This window comes from Aspergillus viridinutans, assembly GCF_018404265.1.
Source record: "Aspergillus viridinutans IFM 47045 DNA, scaffold_2, whole genome shotgun sequence".
NCBI lineage: Eukaryota > Fungi > Ascomycota > Eurotiomycetes > Eurotiales > Aspergillaceae > Aspergillus > Aspergillus viridinutans.
The window spans coordinates 2,144,794-2,163,919 of record NW_025091218.1 but is presented as its reverse complement, the minus strand read 5'-3'; the positions used below and the strand labels follow the sequence as shown (position 1 = coordinate 2,163,919).

Below are 19,126 nucleotides of genomic sequence, written 5' to 3'. Positions count from 1 at the left end.
CGTCGATCTTGAGGCCTTGCGCACAGGGAAGGGAAAGAGGCGGACAGTGTCAGGGGACGTTCAAGATTGGGTGCTGTAGCTTGTGATCCTGCCCGCAAATCGACGGATGAATCGAACTTGAGAGTAAGCGATATAGTCAATAGGTTAAGTCCAGAAATATCCAGTTCTAATAGTAAATAGAAGTTCTCCTCTAGAGCAAATTAAAGTCAAACTGCTTGGATGTAAACAATGTTTCATAATATTATGAGTTTCCCGCTCCGTCTTTGCGGGTGGGACCTTGCGCGGAGCCCACCCGTGATACCATGACCTAGGAGCTTTTGCGAATGTCAAGCGACCTCGTCATCTTCACTTTTGCCAAAGACTACATACAACAACCTGTCAACTACGAAGGTCGACTATGAATGCTATTCGTCAAACTCAAGCGCTCAACAAGCGTGAACTTGAAAATGCAGTGTACGTTCTGTACATTCTGAATCTTACAGCTTCATATTACTGACATGATTGAAATTTCCTAGCCCACCTGAAGCTTCCTGGCACGCAGATTATCGGGATACGGCCTACATTTACATCGGGGGCCTGCCATTCGATCTCTCAGAAGGTGACATTATAACAATATTTTCACAGTACGGAGAGCCAGTTCATGTGGATCTGATACGGGACAAAGAAACCGGGAAGAGTCGAGGATTCGCGTTCCTAAAATATGAGGACCAGCGCAGTACAGATTTGGCTGTGGATAATTTGACCGGGGCAACAGTCTTGGGCAGGATGCTTCGAGTGGACCATGCGAGATACAAGAAACGTGACAACGAAGAAGACGAGGATAACGTTGCGAAACTGATGGGCGAGACTACTGATCGGAAGGCAAGGGGTGAGGATACTGATGACGAAAGAAGACGCAAGAAGCGAAGGCCCAGTGAATCCAGAGAGGATGAGGTGCGGAGTCGGCCCCTGCTCAAGGAAGAGAGAGAACTTCAGGAGTTGATGATGAACCATGATGACGAGGACCCTATGAAAGAATATCTCATCGAAGAGAAGAAGGAAGAAGTCGCGCGAGCTCTTGAACGGTTGAACAAGGAGAAGAAGCATTCTCACAGACGAGATTCAAGTCGGGAGCGATCGAGCCGCCATCACCGCCATCGTCATCACCGTCACCGTGACGAGGATCGATCTCGCTCTCAAGAACGGAGACATCGGCGTGACCGGTCATTATCCAGAGAGGAGCGTTCCCACAGAGACAGATCATCGCGGAGAGAAAAATCTCACAGGGAGAGATCGCCTGCGCGCTCCCGCTCCCCAGTACCACGAAGGGATCGTGAAAGAGATGATCGTCGACGCTGATACGAAATCAAATGATCAATTGCTGCTGCGCCTGTCCGTTCTCTAGTGATTAATAGAGGAACATGCGCATCAGGTGGCAACTTGCAGTAGAACGGACTTCGAACCGCCTACTCGAACCTCTGGATTGGGGCTACCCAGCGCACAAGAGTCCTGCTCATCTTTATCAATGACAAGAAGGAAATTGGCGTGGTAAACCCTACCAATACGTCCCATATTGTTCGAATCATATCGTTGGAACAGGAACAGTTTTTCGAGGAATGATAGTTTTAACTATTACATTACCAGGTGCATATCTTCTATACTATGCATTAATTTCAACCCGTGATATCAATGTGGGGAGAAAGGAGCTGCCTCAACCGGCCCCGAGATATCTTTTCCAACCCTCTCTCACGCAATGCCGCTTCCCATCATCCCCTTCGCGAATCACAAATTTCTCCCATCGCCCATCTCGGCCAGAGCCTACCACAAGTATGGTGCGATCGTCGGGCCAGCCCAGGACGCCTTTTGACGGTCGTGCAAACGATGTTCCTAAAGAGGGAACGTAGAGTGACCCTGGCGGCGACTCTTCGCCAATCTCGAAATGGGCACTCGCGAAAGAATATACGTCAGAGAATACTCGCGGGAGCAAGGGAATTTTGCCTAAGATTCCCCATTTCTGGTTTGTCCCTTCCTCCGACGGCGAGGAAGGTGACTGGCTTCGGCGGGACTGATTTCGTGGATGGGGGATATCGAACAGATGGAGCGTAGACTTATCCGATGTGACAGCTAATATGTTGTTCGAAGGTGAAATCGCAAGTGAGAAGATCACCGCATGGTCAACTCCTCGTCGCAGTTCAGCCATCTTTGTGCAGTTGCTCGTAGAAAACACTCGTATCAATGTACCCTGAACAGTAACAGGTCAACCATGTATAGACTTCGTCACAGAAGGGGGCGATTATAGTACCGCTTCACTCGCTGTTGCCAGCACTTCACCGTCGGGACTTAAGGCCATGGCACGCAGCGGAGTACTATGAGCAGGTATGATGCTGACATTTCCCGTTTCCAGCTCGACGATCTGCACCTGCCCTGGAGATCTTCCTGGAAAAGCGAGTAACTTCTGCCCTAGGCAAGCCAGACCGATCGGGTTGTCGGTCGTTTCGAAGACTGAGAGCTTCTGTGGAGGATTGGAAAAAGCGAAAATGTGTATGCTATTCAATAAAGCCACAACGATCCGCGATTTCGATAGACGAACACCGAGGACAGACGTACGGAACTCGAGTGTTATGACTGCTTTTTGTTTCGCATCGTCCCAGATCACCAACTGCAAAGAGTCCCACGAGTCAGATTTACCAAAATATGCAAGCTGTCTAACGTAGAAAGCTGCGCACCTTGTTCTGAGGAAATTTGGGATTTCTTCCTCCACCAACAATAGCCAGGTAGTTTGACTGGCCTAGCATTACCACTACACCTATTCCAGCATTGAAATCTGCATTGTCGAGAAGAAAAGGGCAGTTAGAAATGGCGCATGTTCAGGGGAGGATGTATGTACCCCGTGATACTTTTAGCTCACATGGATTCGCGTTGAAGACTGTGGTTGATCGATCGAAATTTAGCTGTGCTGGCTTTGCGACGCAAGTCTCTAACGCTATTGATCGCTGGAGGCCAACTCTTACCACAAAATCCGGTATCCAGCCCAACAGAAAAGCAGCTATTGTCACTATTAAAGCTAGCAGAAAGAGAATATGGCCCCACGGACTCATCGATAACCTGTCGAGTATCCATAGTGAGAGGCGATGACAGGAGCCATGAAGAACCTATAGGTACTAGTCAATATTTGGAAGGATGGGAATCAGTGTCGATGAACAATATTTGCTAGTGCACGCTGAATGAACGACAGACAAGAGTAACGCCAGAAGAATACTGTCAACTCAAGAACGGCTCGATGTTGGATAAAACATTTTGGATTGGACCTTGTGATGAGGCCGCCAGGCTAAGACCTCGGAGCAATGACGAAAGGTTTCAAGCTCCCCCAGAATCACTAGGACTCAGATAGTGACTGAGGTATCCGCAGGGTCATACTTGGCGGTTATCATCACATGATCAACTACTGCTATCAACCTGGAACGCATGTTCTTGATCAAATTTGGAGCTTGCACTTAAACAACTATCAGTGAGAACAGAGGTCTTTGTGCTAGTGTTTGAATGTCACATAAGTGTGGAGCTGGTCTCATCATTAGGTCAGATAATGGAGCTCTCAACAAGCACCGCAGGTATCTTCGTGTCTCATGCATGAGCCGTCGACATCAGTATTTTCATTGAGCACTCAACACAAGTGTAGCGCTAGGCTACCTCTAGAAATCATTGTTGATATTCTGCCATACGAGCCAGGGGTAGAGAAGATGATTCTTTTCTAGAAATCCTTAAGAAAGCGTCCATAACCTGGTTTGACTGATTGTTCGAAGAATGGATAATGATTGTTCGTACAGTTGAACCAATATCAGCCTGCTTCTATTGGCAGAGACCCTTGAGTGGATTCAGAGCTTGGTCCTGTATATAGCTACTTCTGGCCCCGTTTCAAAGAATTCCGATTTATGACCAGTCTTAAATGAGGCATCCATTGTGTTCAAGCTCAGCATGGTGGTGCCGTATTTGCCTCAGGCAGAACATCATGATTACAGAGGACGTAAGGTAGATACCTTACCTTAGGCTTGAACTTTTGATACAATAAATTACTAAGGTATACACTGCATAAAGCCAGAGAGACCCACCACTGCACAGAGTATCAACCCCTGAATTGAATCCTTGAGCGCCTTCGCATTACTCTAGGTAGCTATCTCTTTTGCATGAGCTAGATTGATAATAAAATGGCATTTTAGAGACATTAGCTTACTGCGTAAATGCTCTAGCTGCAGAGAAAGAAACTCCGTACTCATCCACATCGCTCTCATCAATTAAGGTAGGCCTGCTCTTTCAACCTGGAGAAGCAAAGACCAGGATAGGGATAGTACACTACCAGTCGAGGTAAGAGTAAAACAATAAGGTACCGCATGGGGGAGGCGTGCTTGGGCTTTTCGACTGTGGGAGAAATGGGTTGGTGTGTACCATACTGTAAGATCCCCTGTATTTGCGTACCATGGAAACATCGATACGGTACCTGGACCTTCCCCCCTAAACTAGCTACACTCAAGTCTCCAACTGGTCTGTTGCTCACTCCATTCGATCTCAGGAGAGACACAACAGCATCCATCCATCTTTACCTCACTAACTTCCCCGGTTCCCTACTTTGGCTTCATAATCTCAGTCTCTGGAGCTGCCATTCGCTTCCCCCCTCTTTTTCTTCAATCTCATCTGGACTCAGTCTTTTTGCTCGAGTTCTCTCCCTTATCCTTTAGCCCACCATGTCGTCGGCTCTCAACGCGGTATGTTGTTTGCTTCCCCTTTCTGGCCTCTTTGCTGAGGAAGACAAATCCCGCCACTTCTTCATCCATTCCGCACAATTATTCCGATTGGGGTTCAATTACTACGACTCATATACATGTGTCTCTGTTGCCTTACTCTGAAGATCATAATCTGACATTCCACATAAGATTCGTCGCAAGAAAAATGTCAAGAAGGGTATCCAGTTCTGCTTGATGGTCTGCGGTGCTAGCGGAACCGGTATGTTTCGAGTCGTCTACCAGGCCATTGTTTCCCATACTGACCTGGTATTTTCTTTGCGCAGGACGTACAACCTTTGTCAACACCCTCTGCGGAAAGAAAGTCCTCGAGAGCAAGGATGCCGACGATGCTGCCAGCGCTCACATTGAGGAAGGTGTCCGTATCAAGCCTGTCACAGTCGGTAAGTTACCATCATTGCTTACCCAGAAGGAGAAACGGCGCTGATTTCATAATTCAAAGAACTTGAATTAGACGACGAAGGCACCCGAATTTCCCTCACCATCGTTGATACCCCAGGTTTTGGTGACCAGATTGACAATGAAGCCAGGCATGTAGAAACCAGTTCCGCATGTGCACCCCAAGACTGACTGTTCTTCAGCTTCGGTGAAATCGTCGGATACCTCGAACGCCAATATGACGATATTCTTGCCGAAGAATCGCGAATCAAGCGTAACCCTCGCTTCAGGGACAACCGTGTCCACGTCCTTCTCTACTTTATCACACCCACAGGTCACGGCTTGCGCGAGTTGGATATCGAACTGATGAAGCGTCTTTCTCCTCGTGTCAATGTCATCCCCGTTATCGGAAAAGCCGATTCCCTCACCCCTGCCGAACTCGCCGAGTCCAAGAAGCTCATCATGGAGGATATTGAGCACTACCGCATCCCTGTGTACAATTTTCCCTACGACATTGAGGAGGACGACGAAGATACAGTCGAAGAGAACGCTGAGCTGCGTGGGCTTATGCCATTCGCGATTGTCGGCTCTGAAGATTTCGTTGAGATCGATGGACGGAAAGTGCGGGCCCGGCAGTATCCCTGGGGTGTTGTGGAGGTTGAGAATCCCAGACACTCCGACTTCTTGGCTATCAGAAGCGCCCTGCTTCACAGCCATCTCGCAGATTTGAAGGAGATCACTCACGATTTCCTCTACGAGAACTACCGTACCGAGAAGCTGAGCAAGAGCGTGGACGGTGCTGCCGCGTATGTTGCTCCTAATATCTATTTTCGTCTTGTTTTTATTCTTCTGCATGATACTAATTCTCAGCTACAGTGGTCACGATTCCTCTATGAACCCCGAAGACCTTGCATCTCAATCAGTCCGCCTCAAGGAGGAGCAACTCCGTCGCGAGGAAGAGAAGCTTCGCGAGATTGAACTCAAGGTGCAGCGTGAAATCGCCGAGAAACGCCAGGAATTGTTGGCCCGCGAAAGCCAACTTAGGGAGATCGAAGCCCGCATGGCACGTGAGGCCAGCCAGAACCAAATGGCCCTTCATCCCGAGGCTGCCAACGGAGATGCTTAAATTCTTTTGTTCCATTTTCGAAGGCTGTTCTGTCAAAGCGGGACACAGTTTTGCGGGCTCGAACCGTCTGTGCTAACTTAATGGAACTTGTGGCACAGCGGGTTGTAACTGTTCATGGGGTTGATATTGACCGTCTATTCACGTTAATAGCTTCGTCTTGCTGAGTGAGGGAGGACCAGGGAAAATGCAGCGCTTCATTTCTCGATGACCGACACCATTCCCCTATTTGATAGAGCGGTATCTAAGACCAAGGGATGGTATCTGGCTGTTGCTCCCGACATTTGTTTTTCTCATATTTACCTCGGGCCTTATATTTCTTCTCATTCCACTGGAGATTTCGCCGATCTTCAGAATCCATGTTGCAATGCCCGGTGTCCGGAATAGCTTTTTCTAATCTTTTACAGTTGCTGCTTGTAACGCTGACTCCAATACCTTTCTTTGCTCAGTTCTCCCTTCCCCTTTGTCTTTTTCTGTCAACCGACACCTGTTCCATCTCAGCAGCGCCGCAAGATTCCCTCTGTTGTCGTTTCATCCTTTGTGTGCTCTCATAGCTTACGTCTTGTCTCTACTATCATTCTATGTTCAAGTTGAATAGTAGTATATGAGGAAGAAAAGTACATTCTCTACTATTGCCTGCGTAGTTGGATCGCAACCCTTGCGCATGTTTGTTCTACTTGTCAAGATTTCCACAAGGACGAACCATTTCTGTCAGCATGAAAAGGTCAAGAGAAGAAAGTGCTGGAGATCGACTGGAAGGATTGTTATTAATGAACCGGAAGGGCCAGCGCCAGCTTCCCCCGCGATTGATTGAGCTAAGATTCTCGAGACGTCACATGGAGGTGTAGGAAGACAACCGGAATCGAACAAAAAAAGCGGGAGGATTTATATGTAGCGAAGAGAAGATGAAAGAGTATAAGAGCAACGGGGAAAGGAACCGAACACGGATAAAGTAAAAGAGGTAGAAAATGGAGGAAATTCGAAGGACCAAAAAGCAAGTGGTATTTGCGCTTCATTGTACACAGCGGAAGTAAACAGATGCTGACCTGACACAGATTAACGAACAGATCAGCAACACAAAACATTAAGGTCTGAGAGCTGAGCGATATCCCTTGAAAATTCGTGGGGGGTCAACAGCAGCTGAAATGCAAGAGTCAAATGCCTCGTGTATGATAAGACGACTTTCTACGGAAACAGAAACATGTAATGGCATCGAAGGACAAAGGTCCTCTTTTGATTGTACCAGCCATCCAAGCGCCTTATTGTTGTTGGGGCTTGTTCCAGAAATCCAGACTGGCTACTACATCCTCGCCTCCTTCATCTTCGTAGGCGTACAAAATCTGAGACGGTATTAGCTATCCATTCAATCGGATGATAATGTTTGAACACACCTCTCTTGTGGAAGAATGCAACATCCGAATGTTCTTTCCAGTCATGATGTGTATCAGCTCACTTGTCTCAATGTGCCGGATTTCGATGAAATTTGGCTCAAAAGCAAGGATATAAGGGTATGATAGGGCAAACGCATTGGGGTTGCCCTCCCATGAGATCTTCCAATCCGGGCGAGCTCGCCACCCGTTTCGGTTCACGAAGAACGAGAAGTCGCTGTAGTTGAGCAAGAACTCGCCGTTCATTCGCTCAATATGAATCGGCTTCACGTTCTCCTTGCGTGCGACAAAATCAAGCGAGGTATCCGCCTGATCCAGAAGGGACTGCGTCTCAGTAGTCTCAAGACTGACTACCTCAAAACCACGAGCGCATCCCACGCAGAGAGTTGAGCGGAGGAAATGGATGGATGATGACTCCGCCGGTATGTAATATTCCTAAAGCGAAGTAATGAGTTCAACAGCCCCAATGCAATAGTGTAGCAGAATATACAAACCTTGAAGGGCTTCAGGGTATCCTGACCGCTCTGGAACATCTTGCTCACGGCAGATTTCTTCTTGCCCTTTGCCAGGTTGTCCATGGGCTCGTAAACCTTGATAGTCGATGACAGAGCAGATGTCTTGACAGAGCACACCAAATGCCGTCCAAGCCCAATCCCCGCTTTGAAAAAGTTCGCGTGACCTTGAATCTTCTTCGGTCGCTTTGCCATTGAATTTTGACCCTCCGCAAGCTCGAGCGCCTCCATTGGATAGGACGAGAGTGTTTTGTTCGCTAGCACCAAAAGTAGTTGGTACTCCTCCAAGGTGTCAATTTGAGTGACCTGGCTAGCATCCAGCACCCGTCTCGGCTTGGCAGACTTATCCTTGGGCCAACGCTCCGAGATGAAAATGCCACTATCAGTGCCATACACCAACTTCCTACCACCATCTGCCAAGAAACGTTAGCAAAATCTGCACAAAGGCGACTGCGCAAGAGGATAGTATTGGGAGTCGAAACGTACCAACAGGGACAAGGCAATTCACCCGGTTTGCAGACGTGAAAAAATTCGAACACAAAACAGTCTTGTTGTAGAAGTTACTGTTCCGTTCTCTGAGCTTTCTTTGTTGCTCTTCGACCATCTCGATGAATTTCCTTCTTTGCGTTGGCGACGTGGCATAGAGTGTCTGCTCGTAGCCACCCTTGCCTAGATGCCGAAAGGTTATGGGCAACCCATCTTTTGTGCTGGGAGGATTGGCGGCAGGCTTGTTGGAGAGCAAACTGGACGACGGTCTCTTGGGGACTCCAACCTTGGGAATCACTTCGTCCATTTGTGCGATAACCAACAGTTCGAGGGGGATTGGCTTCCGATAGACACGATACTCCTCACGCTTGTTGACGACTTTGATTCTCACAAGCAATACTGCATGGTCGAAGAGATAAGCAGTTACCTCGGAACTATCTGTTGAAGCCTTCCTGAATGCCATCTTAGTGAGCATTTGACGATTCTCCTCAGTCAACTTCAGGTCGACGTAATCGCCGGGGTTAAACTTCAGGGCTGAATTCAGCTGCACGAGGTTGAAATGGTTCTCGGCCCTTCCGCTCTCGGTATTAACACGCGACAGGAAATCTTTGATGAGTTTGATGGCTTTGGGAATATCTTCTTTGTCTGGATTATCATCCTTCGTGCTTTTCAAAACCTGTTCGAGAAGCAACGGATACCTCGCCAGACGAGTGGTGGGCTTGGTCAAGTAGCCGTTTAACTCCAACTTCCGCGACTCCTTGAGCCGTTCAGTCTCTTCCACAAATCTTGCAAAAGCAGGGTTGGATGCCTTCTCCTTCTCAAACTCATATTTACCATAGAGCTGGTTGGCACCATACTTGATGAAAGGGTCAAAGTTGGGTACATGCTGGAGGAATATGTCACCAACAGTCTTCACCACAAAACTTTCCTTTTGTCTGCCGTTGAGCGCTTCACACAAAGCACCATTAACTTTCAAAACTTCCAAGCAGTTGCCGAACACTGTTCGAATGAATTTCTCGCGCCGATGCTCCGGGATGGGGGATTGGTTTGCGTTGCCGGCCGAACGTAAAGGTCTCATCCAGAAATCTCGCAGGTACTCCAGATCCTTGACAAAATCACGTTCCGTGTACATGATCTCAAAAATGATTTCCTGGCGCTTCTTTTCGCGATCGTCGATACTGTCAGAAACTTCCTTTGGAACCATATTAATCCAGAGTTTCTGATTATCATTGTCATCATCGCCGTGAAGGCTGGCCTTCGAGGCGGACGTCCGCAAACCTGGTTGCGGCTTGAGATTCAATCTTGCCTGTTGTTCCAGTCTTCTTGGACACGCAATAGAATAGCACAGACTATCGCGCGTGCAGGTGGGCGAGTAACATTCTGTCAAAAGCGTAAAAACTCCATTGACCTCGGAACTCGGCGCCTCTTCTGCCATGGTTTCCTTGAATTGATAGATTTCCCCTGGAGCGTCTCGAAGTCGATGATCGTACGTCACATCGTGGAAAAACTTCTGCGCATCGAGCGCTCGCCCCAAAAGAAGAGCAAGATTTCGATCATTTGTCTTGATGATGTGAGCAATAAGATCCACGGCCTCCGCACCAGAAAACGCATTTTGATAAGACAAGCCATTCTTCTGTCGTTCTCCAAGCGGAATTCTCTCGCGAAAGCCATCAGCGACCCGTGAGAGTAGGGCGGGATACACCAGTGGGACCTTGCTCCGGCGAGAATTGCTGGAAACTAAAGTGGTCTGATTGCTGGGCCTGTGCGTCATCTGGCTCTGCATGCTCATGGTCCGATCCGGCACGATGGTCGACGCCATAGACATAGCGCGAGAGTTTGTTGAACCATCACTTGGCGGTCGCGGTCTCCCGTTTACACTATGAGCGCTCGTAGGCTCATCTTCGAAGTGATTTGTCGGGGGGTGACTTGGTCCAGATGGCTGCCTCCTTGTAGGGATCACCCGACCTGTCTGCGTGGTGTGAGAATGGTCGCGATCCATGGAGTAGGATGTCAGTGACATTGCGCGTTCATTCGCATGCCTCACTGGCACAACACGTCCTTGATCGGTGACCGGAGTCGTCGAGCTATACGGTTGTTGACGAAAAGCGCTTGCAGAAGTGTGATTGAAACTGCTGGGTGGCGGCTGCTGATACGTTGGCGGGCCAGTTATTCGCGCCATTGACCTTGATCGGTATGCATCCGAATTCAGAGCTGGGGGAGGCATAGGCCGACTGTATCCCTTGGCATCTGGATACTGTGGACCAGGAGTGGGTCTCGAATCTAACCGTTGGGGCTGGGGATAGACATAACGCCCAGGATATGGTCGCGGAGGATTGTGGGAAGATTGTTGAGGAGCCATAGCTGCGGGCCCTGGGTATGCTTGATAGTGTCCGTTCGGAGCTGCCGGTGTGTAGCCATTCGGTCCTTGACGAGCCGGTTGCGGGGGCGGCCTTTGCATTTGAGGATGTGGCACATGCGATGACATTGTGTGGGCGCGATCTTGCGAAAACTGGGGTGTCTGCGAGTTCATTGTCTGAGAGCGTCCAGGTGGCGGTGCCCCGCCAAATATTTCTGAAAATGCAGCGTCGCGCTGAAAAGAGGAGGCATGTCCATGAGGCCGGTAGTTCCGGCCCTGCTGGCCACCGAGATCGGCCATCCTATCCCTTTATGCTGTTTTCCGCTTCTACCTTTGAAAGTCTCTGGCTGTGGATACGAGCCAGACCAAAGAGACGGTTCGATACGGTGATCCGAAAGTGGTCGTGTAAAACGTTCAAAGCGTCAGGAGGTGATCGTTTTAAGTCGTGGAGAGGTAGAGAGCCGATGTCGTTGGATTACTCCAGAGGCGACAGTTCACAAGCCAAGCGAAAAAGAGAGTGAAAATAAAAGCAAGCGAGAGAAAGAGGGAAAAACTTGGCACAAAAATTCCCTCGGACTCTCATTCCTTAATCCTAGTTGGCCCTGTCACAGATTCGAGCCTGGAAAAGGTCTTGAGTGGTGTGTTAACGATTGAACTGCGCTAGGAGCCTTGAGCGCAACCGCAAGCTAGAGCCCCCGCTAATCATAACCTCAGCATTCTCCCTCGGACTAGCCGAACTATCGATGTGAGCAGACTCCTGGGGAGTCGGGAGGCAAAAATTTAAAAAACAGCAGGCCCTAAACAGGAAGGGATCTCGGGATAGCGAGTGGGAGTGCGTGAGAAAGGAGGGGCGCGGGTGTTAGGGAGGAGTGGGAGTAACAGAAGAGAAGAGGAGGAGGAGGAGGTAAGAGGTGGTCGTAGTGCGTGCCGTCGTTGATCGATGTTGCAACGATAATAATAACCAAGAGATATGACAAAGCAATGTATCGAGGACGGGGGGGAGATTGATGAAGAACGGGACCGTCTCGAGATGGAAAAGCACGGGGGGTTTCAATGTTAGTTGGGTTGAGGAACAGAACAGGCACATGTCGCCCTTTACCCGGAGTGGCTAAGCCCTGGCGGCGGTGGCTCTACATTACACCTTTAACTACGGTGGCCCGCAGCGGACAACTTGGTCAACCCTCGGTCTGCCTACCGCTACTTATCTACTGTCGGCCGTCACTCGCCAAAGGAAGTACATATCGGTCTGTCTACTTTTGTCTGCTCTTGTTTCTCTGGTCGCATTCTTTTTTTTTACCGGTCTTGAGCTCAAAGCTCTACCTTAGTCCTGACTTCTTACCCCTTTCTACCCTGCTCTGACGGTTCGTCATCAGACAGATACTCAAAATGGCGGAAAGCGAGCTGGCTCCCAAATTCGCGCCATTTTTCTCCTTTGTAAGTCTTCCAATATAAATATTGTGGTGGTATTGCTTCGATCATAGAAACATCTGCTGACTGGAGATCGCAGGCGGGAATCGCATCTGCAGTGAGTTCACCATAACTACGAATCGTTCCTCTACGCTGTACTAACAACCTCTCGAAGATGATTTTCGGGTGTACGTCTTAATTCAAGCATGTACGAGATGGTAAAAGATGGGATGAGACACTCACAACGTTACAGCAATGGGAGCGGCGTATGGAACAGCAAAGTCTGGGATTGGTATCTCTGGTGTAGGAACGTTTCGGCCGGATTTGATCATGAAGGTTTGCAGATTCCACCCCGCGAGTTCTAGAAGATTATTTCAAGTAAACTTTCTGATTGCTCGACATAGTCCTTGATTCCAGTCGTCATGTCGGGTATCATCGCAGTCTACGGTTTGGTCATTGCAGTTCTCATCGCAGGAGACATGGCACCGCCTCCAACACAGAACATGAGCTTGTACACGTAGGTCGCGCAACATGGAACCCAAGTTGGTAGTCTCGTTATTGATGGCCGAGACCAGAGGATTCATGCACCTTGCATCCGGATTATCGGTTGGCCTCGCGGGCGTGGCCGCCGGATATACCATCGGCACCGTCGGTGATGCGGTGAGGAACTTAGTGACAATGCTTGTTTCTGACTTTGATGCTAACATTTCTTGAGGGTGTTCGTGCTTACATGCAGCAGTCCCGAGTCTACGTTGGGATGATTCTTATCCTCATTTTTGGCGAAGTTCTGGGTCTTTATGGGTTTGTCTTCCCGCCAATGCACAGCAAAGACATATCAGTGCTAACTGCTGTCAGCCTAATTGTTGGTCTCATCCTCAACACGAACAGCAAATAAATCCTCGTTCTCCGTGCCACGCCGAATCCTCAGTGATGTGCTTGCAACTCGAACTGCGTCTAGATCGACGTGCATAACTGCGCTGGTAGCTCATGGTGTTCATATAATTGCGTAGCCAGATGCATGAGTTTCTTGGCTACGCTAAAGGCGCACCGGTGTCTCCTTGTGGCAAGGGACAATTCCGGCGCGTGAGATCTTCTGGCAGCTTCTCCATATGACTCCTTAGGGCCTTTTTGTACTGGTCCTACTCCACAGTCCTGGACATGAAGATTTGATATCACACTTATATGTTTGGCCCCCGAAATACAATGGATATTCAGAGATAGCATCAGATGTAGTCATAAAAACCATGCACTGCAACAGGGATCTATCCGATCACGCTAGTGGTGCATGCCGAGTCGTTGACAGGCTGCCCCGCCAGTCGGTAACGTCAGAGCCTTGGTGCTCCGTGGATGCCGCCGTGGACCATTGCTACTTGGTTCCGGGGCCCAGAAAAAACGAACTTCAGCAAAAGCTCTTGTCCGCCTCCCATGACGGATTAATCAAGGCTTCCCTTGCTTTATTCAGCATTTTTACGAGTTATTTAACGATTGATCTTCCCATTTCTGCCTGCTTCGGCCAGTAGCCTTCGAAATTGCAATTCGTCACAATCAACAGCTCCTGCGGCGTTCTTTTTCTACCCCCACATCCCCGTTCCCCGCTGTCCTCGAGACATGATCTCTTGCCATCCTAATGGCTACAGGAAAGGCCGAGCCTTCGACACATAGTGAGATTCAGAACTCCTCTCCGTCATCCAGAGGGGTGGACACTCCTTTGGAAAACGTTCATGAAAGGGAAAAGCAGATGGTTGCTTCTTTGCGACCCCCTCATCAGAGATCAGTGAATCCTTTCGTCATTAAAGATCGGCCGGAGGAAAAGCAGCTGGGGATATCAACTCGGAGCCTTCGTATTAGCGATTTTTCGCTAATCAAAACACTTGGTACTGGTAAGTCTCGACGCGAGTGGCGAGGCCTGCAGTGCGCGATGTTGACACTGCTGGGGTGCATCCAGGTACATTTGCACGAGTGTGGCTGGTGAGATTCAAAGACGAAACGATCCGACGAGACAATGTGTATGCGCTAAAGGTTTTACGCAAGGCAGATGGTGAGGATGCATGTGAAAGTTTCTATCCTCGTCTTTGACCGGGCTGACTGGCGAGCGATTTTGGGACTACAGTGATCAAGTTGAAGCAAGTGGAGCATGTGCGCAATGAGCGAAAAGCACTTGCTGCGGTTGCCGGTCATCCTTTTATCACGACTCTGATCGCGACATTTTCCGATGAGCAGAGCCTATATATGCTGGTATGCAAGCCACCGCGTCTTGTGAAGAACGGACCTTCCCATGCCCTTGCCTTCTGCTGGACCTCGTCGCCGTCGTATTTTATTGGTATCCTCGTCTGACCTTCTTCCTACATAGCTGGACTACTGCCCCGGAGGTGAGATCTTCAGCTACCTTCGACGTGCGCGGCGATTCAACGAAAATACGTCGAGGTTCTATGCCGCCGAGATCACACTAACGATCGAGTACCTACATGACGTTGAGGGCGTCGTTTACCGTGATCTGAAGCCAGAAAACATACTCTTGGACGCTGACGGGCATATTAAGCTCGTCGACTTCGGGTTCGCGAAGCAGATCAACGATCGCGAGACATACACTTTATGCGGCACTCCGGAATACCTCGCTCCTGAGGTCATCCACAACAGTGGGCATGGCCTCGCAGTGGACTGGTGGGCTCTCGGGATCCTCATCTACGAGTTTTTGGTTGGGCAGCCCCCGTTCTGGGATCAGAACCCGATGCGCATCTACGAACAGATCGTTGAGGGCCACGTGCGTTTTCCTCCGAACATGTCTCCCGCAGCCCAGAACATCATATCATGTCTTTGTAAGACCAATCCAAGTGAGCGGCTTGGACACATATCAGGTGGCTCTGCGAGAGTCAAAGCGCACCCTTTCTTTGAGGAGATCAATTGGGATGACTTGTTCCACCGGCGCATGAAAGGGCCCATCATCCCACGAGTTGACCACCCCGCAGATACCGGAAACTTTGAGGACTACCCCGACGTAGATGTGAGGGGTCAGGCCATTTACACCGATGACATGAAGAAAAAGTACGAAGCTTTGTTCAGCGACTTCTAAGGCGGCGATCTCAACTCGGGATACCGGTCTCTTCCCTCTGATACGCATTCAACATGAGAATCATTGTAAAAAGTCGGGGTGTCCGCCACGACTGTTTACGCTGATACGGAACGCTTCTGCCACGACGTTACGAATCTTTTGTATTATCGTTCTGCAACGAAAGTTCATATGGCCTGCAGCCGCCCACCAATCCACCAATCCATACAACTATATATATATAAAGAGACAGAGCAATGCTGTCTTCATTTCTCGATTGATATATCAAGGTTATTGATGACGGCAAAACCGTCCTTTTCTTTTTCTCCTCTGCATGTGTCATGATGTACAATGCAATCTGCCATCATTTGTCTATATAATATATATCTGATCTCTCTCATTGGGACTCGTCAACTTGGTTTGCATGCCTGTTTGTCACATCATCTGGCCTATGTCTCCTGATTTCTGGAATGTAATACGCACAGGCTTATGAAGGCGGGATGGGTCGGGAATTCAACATACTGGGCGGGTTGAATATATAGCTACCTGTAATTGCAGCGTCTTGTACTTGCAACCATTCCTCTAATGATCTCTACCATCGAATGCACCGCAGAAATACGAGGACAATTAGCTCATTCTTCTGATTATATAATATATTTCATAAGATGTATATGCAACGTATGCTTTGTTCATGAATAGTAGAGTCCCGGCCAAGCAGTTAGCTTGCTACCGAAATGAATCACGGGTGGTCAATGCCATGCCGTCATCCAGTCAAATTAACATGATAAGGAGAGTGTCACCAAATACTTGAGCACTTATCCTTGTCCTAGATGGCACACATACGCTGCCCGATAAAAGTGATAGGCAGCGCTGTGGGTCGGAGTTGGCTGTACACTCACATGCCACGCCTCCGGTTCGAATCTGTACTGCGTCCAGGAGACTTTCGAAGGTTGACATGCATACATCCAAACGGTAAGATTCGACAACTGTGCCGGATTGAGAGCACTTGAATGACGTCTTCATCATTGAGAGGAGGCGCATTAATGTGCTGTTGATGGAAAGCACTGCCCAGATATGTTCAGTGGACTCGAGTCTTGATAGGTACCGAAGTGATACCGGGTCCCGCGCAGGGCACTTGTTGAGGCTTCCGTACGTGCTTCGCTCGGGCCCGGAGCCGGGGCGGAGAGTTCTTCTTGTCCACAGGCCTGACGAGACTCAGGCAAGGATGGTTGTAACCGATGACATGATGATGCCGCGCAGCCGAAGTTTAGAGAGCCGGGTCTGTCTTCCATGATCCTGATGAATAAAGTCAGTTAAGCCTGTCTCTAGCGCATCAACATGCGAGGAAAACGTACCACTAAAGTCGTGTTTGACAAACGCCATAGGGTCATCCAGATCGCCCGCCCCCATCTGATTAACACCCGGACTGAAACTGGTAATCGGTAGGACCACGACGTCACCGACCTTTTTCAAGTCCCGTTGGTTGGTGAAATTCTCGTATGTGACGTTATGAGTAGACCCCGGTTCGATGCTGAAGTATTCCGGGTTGTTGAAATATCTGAACACCGCATCCGTCCAGGCAGCGGGCCCAGTGAACTCCATGATAGTCTTGTCCATCTTCCCTTCCTTGAGGATCCCCTTTTTCTTCATTCGCAGCGCCTCCTCGGTAATGTATGCGACAATATCGCGGAGGATCGGATGCCCGGGCTTAGCCTGGATGGTCCACTGACAAAATTGGATCCGGCGCGAATACCAGTCGCGCCAATCAGGCCGGTCGGGATCGGCCTCTATTCCGATCACGAAACCGACCGTGGCAAGATCCAGCTCCCCAGGCAGCCAGTCGGCGGCGGGCTTGAGCGCGTAGGTATCGATGTCACTGTAGATGCCTCCACGGGCCAGCAGGATTAAGTACCGAAAGAAATCAGCCTTTAGGACGGGCAAGGGCATCGAATCGTATGCCTCGAACACCTCCGGGACTGAGCCGTAGAGGTACTTGACAAGATGTCGCTGAGTGTCGTCCGGAATCACTTCATGGACAAACCCGGGGTGTAATTCTGTCCAACTCGCTTCAGCGGGGCGAAGATCTTCGGCAAACCACATAGATGCTGGTGTGTACTTCCATGTCTGCCAGATGTATGCGGGGAATCTGCTTTCGAGATCGTAGGGGAATTGGTAACGGAGTCGTTCGCGCAAGGAAGCAGTGGGCGGTGGCTTCAACGGCTGCTGTTGTATATCCTGTTCCTGACTCGTGGTAGGTTCATCTGCAGCTTGACTGGCGTCGTAGACAGTCGCTTCCGTGTTGAGAACAGCGGGTTCGGCGGACGGTGAGGAATGTGTGGATCGAAGGAGGACAACAAATGTAATCAGGACGACGGCCGCAATTAGCGACTTCCTGAAGGTGAGCATTGTTGCGCGGAAAAAGATAAAACCACAGTAGCGCGACGGGAATCGATTGGATAGATGAGTTGTGAAGGTAGATCTAGATCTCCTTCAGGGGGTCGCCACGAGCTTCTCCACAGGCTCCGTAACGATCAATGCAGGAGCTGAGTATTCGGATAGGGAGGAGAGGAAAGATCCGAGATCGACTCAGTTCAGTGCCTGACGGCGGCCAGACATATCTGCACCTATTATGGGACAGTATGAAGGATTGTGAGGATTGTGCGAGGGGGCTTGCGCAATCAGAATCGGTATACTCAGAGACAACGGGAGTGGAAGAGAGTCCCGAAGTATTCGTCACTTCCAGGAATGAATGAGGTCAGTGACAGCAATGAGCAAACACACACAAAGAGTTGAACACAATGTACAACTAAGCAGAAGAATATGTGCAGATCAAAGAAGAGGGGGAAAAAATAACGGAAAAAGGGAGAGAGGAAGCTTTGGAAATAATATGAACTAGGAGAAAAATTGGTGGAGCCCTGTAAGTAGGCACAGCCGTTAAAAACTAGTGGCGTGCGACTTTTTGGCGCGGATAGGCTGATAAGGATCAGAGGATGACGACGATAGGCTCGGGAGTACGTGTATTAGTGTGTATTGGCTGTAAGTGTAGCTTAATTGGATTAAGTCTTCTCTTGTACCACTCCAATTTGTCCTTTACAGCACACAAAGCACAAGGATTGAAGAAATACACGACCTTATATGCTCTCTTCTCTGAGGTGGATGTGCTATACGGCATTACCGCAATGGGAAGCGGACCTATGGAGTACTCCCCGGCCAAAATTGCTCCCCTGCCATGACACGATGATGTCGGTCTCCTGGATCGGCAGGAGATAACCTCCAAGGGGAACTTCATGATAAGGATTTGTATAGAAATGATGAGATCCTGGTTGAGGAGGTTGTATTTTGCCTGGGGTGGGCGTGAATTTGGTGATGCAGTTGGCCGTTTCCGGCGATGATCAGCTTCTGTAGCTACGTAGACTCTGGCCTCTTCTTTTGAAGATTGCAAGCTCCACCATCTACGGAGCGTTCTGGATCTTGAGATCGAACTGGACGCTGCGTGACTCAGATAGTTAGGTTACCCTTGCATCTTTCAGTCTGGTTCTGTTCGTTTCTCAGCCATCAGTTGGCGCACTGAAGTATGCCTGTATGCGATGGTAAGGTACCTAGTCATACTTATGGGTATTCCTCTATCTCCCAAGCCGCGTCATTGCGATCCAGATTG

At 49.3% G+C, this 19,126-nt stretch overlaps 7 protein-coding genes across 7 annotated transcripts; 4 read left to right on the top strand and 3 right to left on the bottom strand.

Annotated features, from left to right (window-relative positions):
• Positions 1 to 397: 397 nt before the first annotated feature.
• Positions 398 to 1,338, top strand: Aspvir_004281 (uncharacterized protein; the record flags this gene model as incomplete). Its single annotated transcript, XM_043267512.1, has 2 exons — positions 398 to 453; positions 516 to 1,338. 2 exons carry the CDS (start codon positions 398 to 400, stop codon positions 1,336 to 1,338), a joined length of 879 nt encoding a protein of 292 aa, XP_043123447.1.
• A 352-nt stretch (positions 1,339 to 1,690) lies between these two features.
• On the bottom strand, positions 1,691 to 2,774 carry Aspvir_004280 (phosphatidylinositol-3,5-bisphosphate binding protein HSV2; the record flags this gene model as incomplete). The annotated part of the gene is made up of 3 exons (XM_043267511.1): positions 1,691 to 2,221; positions 2,282 to 2,638; positions 2,706 to 2,774. The coding sequence occupies 3 exons, from the start codon at positions 2,772 to 2,774 to the stop codon at positions 1,691 to 1,693; spliced, it is 957 nt and encodes a 318-aa protein (XP_043123446.1).
• A 1,941-nt stretch (positions 2,775 to 4,715) lies between these two features.
• On the top strand, positions 4,716 to 6,276 carry aspA (putative septin AspA; the record flags this gene model as incomplete). Its single annotated transcript, XM_043267510.1, has 5 exons — positions 4,716 to 4,736; positions 4,905 to 4,974; positions 5,039 to 5,159; positions 5,354 to 5,956; positions 6,027 to 6,276. The coding sequence occupies 5 exons, from the start codon at positions 4,716 to 4,718 to the stop codon at positions 6,274 to 6,276; spliced, it is 1,065 nt and encodes a 354-aa protein (XP_043123445.1).
• Positions 6,277 to 7,532: 1,256 nt separating this feature from the next.
• On the bottom strand, positions 7,533 to 11,315 carry rom2 (putative Rho guanyl nucleotide exchange factor (Rom2); the record flags this gene model as incomplete). The annotated part of the gene is made up of 4 exons (XM_043267509.1): positions 7,533 to 7,613; positions 7,665 to 8,096; positions 8,156 to 8,586; positions 8,660 to 11,315. 4 exons carry the CDS (start codon positions 11,313 to 11,315, stop codon positions 7,533 to 7,535), a joined length of 3,600 nt encoding a protein of 1,199 aa, XP_043123444.1.
• A 1,086-nt stretch (positions 11,316 to 12,401) lies between these two features.
• Positions 12,402 to 13,317, top strand: Aspvir_004277 (V-type proton ATPase proteolipid subunit; the record flags this gene model as incomplete). Its single annotated transcript, XM_043267508.1, has 8 exons — positions 12,402 to 12,449; positions 12,523 to 12,540; positions 12,598 to 12,610; positions 12,676 to 12,758; positions 12,827 to 12,939; positions 12,998 to 13,082; positions 13,138 to 13,223; positions 13,278 to 13,317. The coding sequence occupies 8 exons, from the start codon at positions 12,402 to 12,404 to the stop codon at positions 13,315 to 13,317; spliced, it is 486 nt and encodes a 161-aa protein (XP_043123443.1).
• Positions 13,318 to 14,049: 732 nt separating this feature from the next.
• On the top strand, positions 14,050 to 15,492 carry Aspvir_004276 (cAMP-dependent protein kinase; the record flags this gene model as incomplete). The annotated part of the gene is made up of 4 exons (XM_043267507.1): positions 14,050 to 14,302; positions 14,368 to 14,460; positions 14,533 to 14,657; positions 14,773 to 15,492. 4 exons carry the CDS (start codon positions 14,050 to 14,052, stop codon positions 15,490 to 15,492), a joined length of 1,191 nt encoding a protein of 396 aa, XP_043123442.1.
• A 1,191-nt stretch (positions 15,493 to 16,683) lies between these two features.
• On the bottom strand, positions 16,684 to 17,874 carry Aspvir_004275 (glycosyltransferase family 32 protein; the record flags this gene model as incomplete). Its single annotated transcript, XM_043267506.1, has 1 exon — positions 16,684 to 17,874. The coding sequence occupies one exon, from the start codon at positions 17,872 to 17,874 to the stop codon at positions 16,684 to 16,686; it is 1,191 nt and encodes a 396-aa protein (XP_043123441.1).
• Positions 17,875 to 19,126: the final 1,252 nt, after the last annotated feature.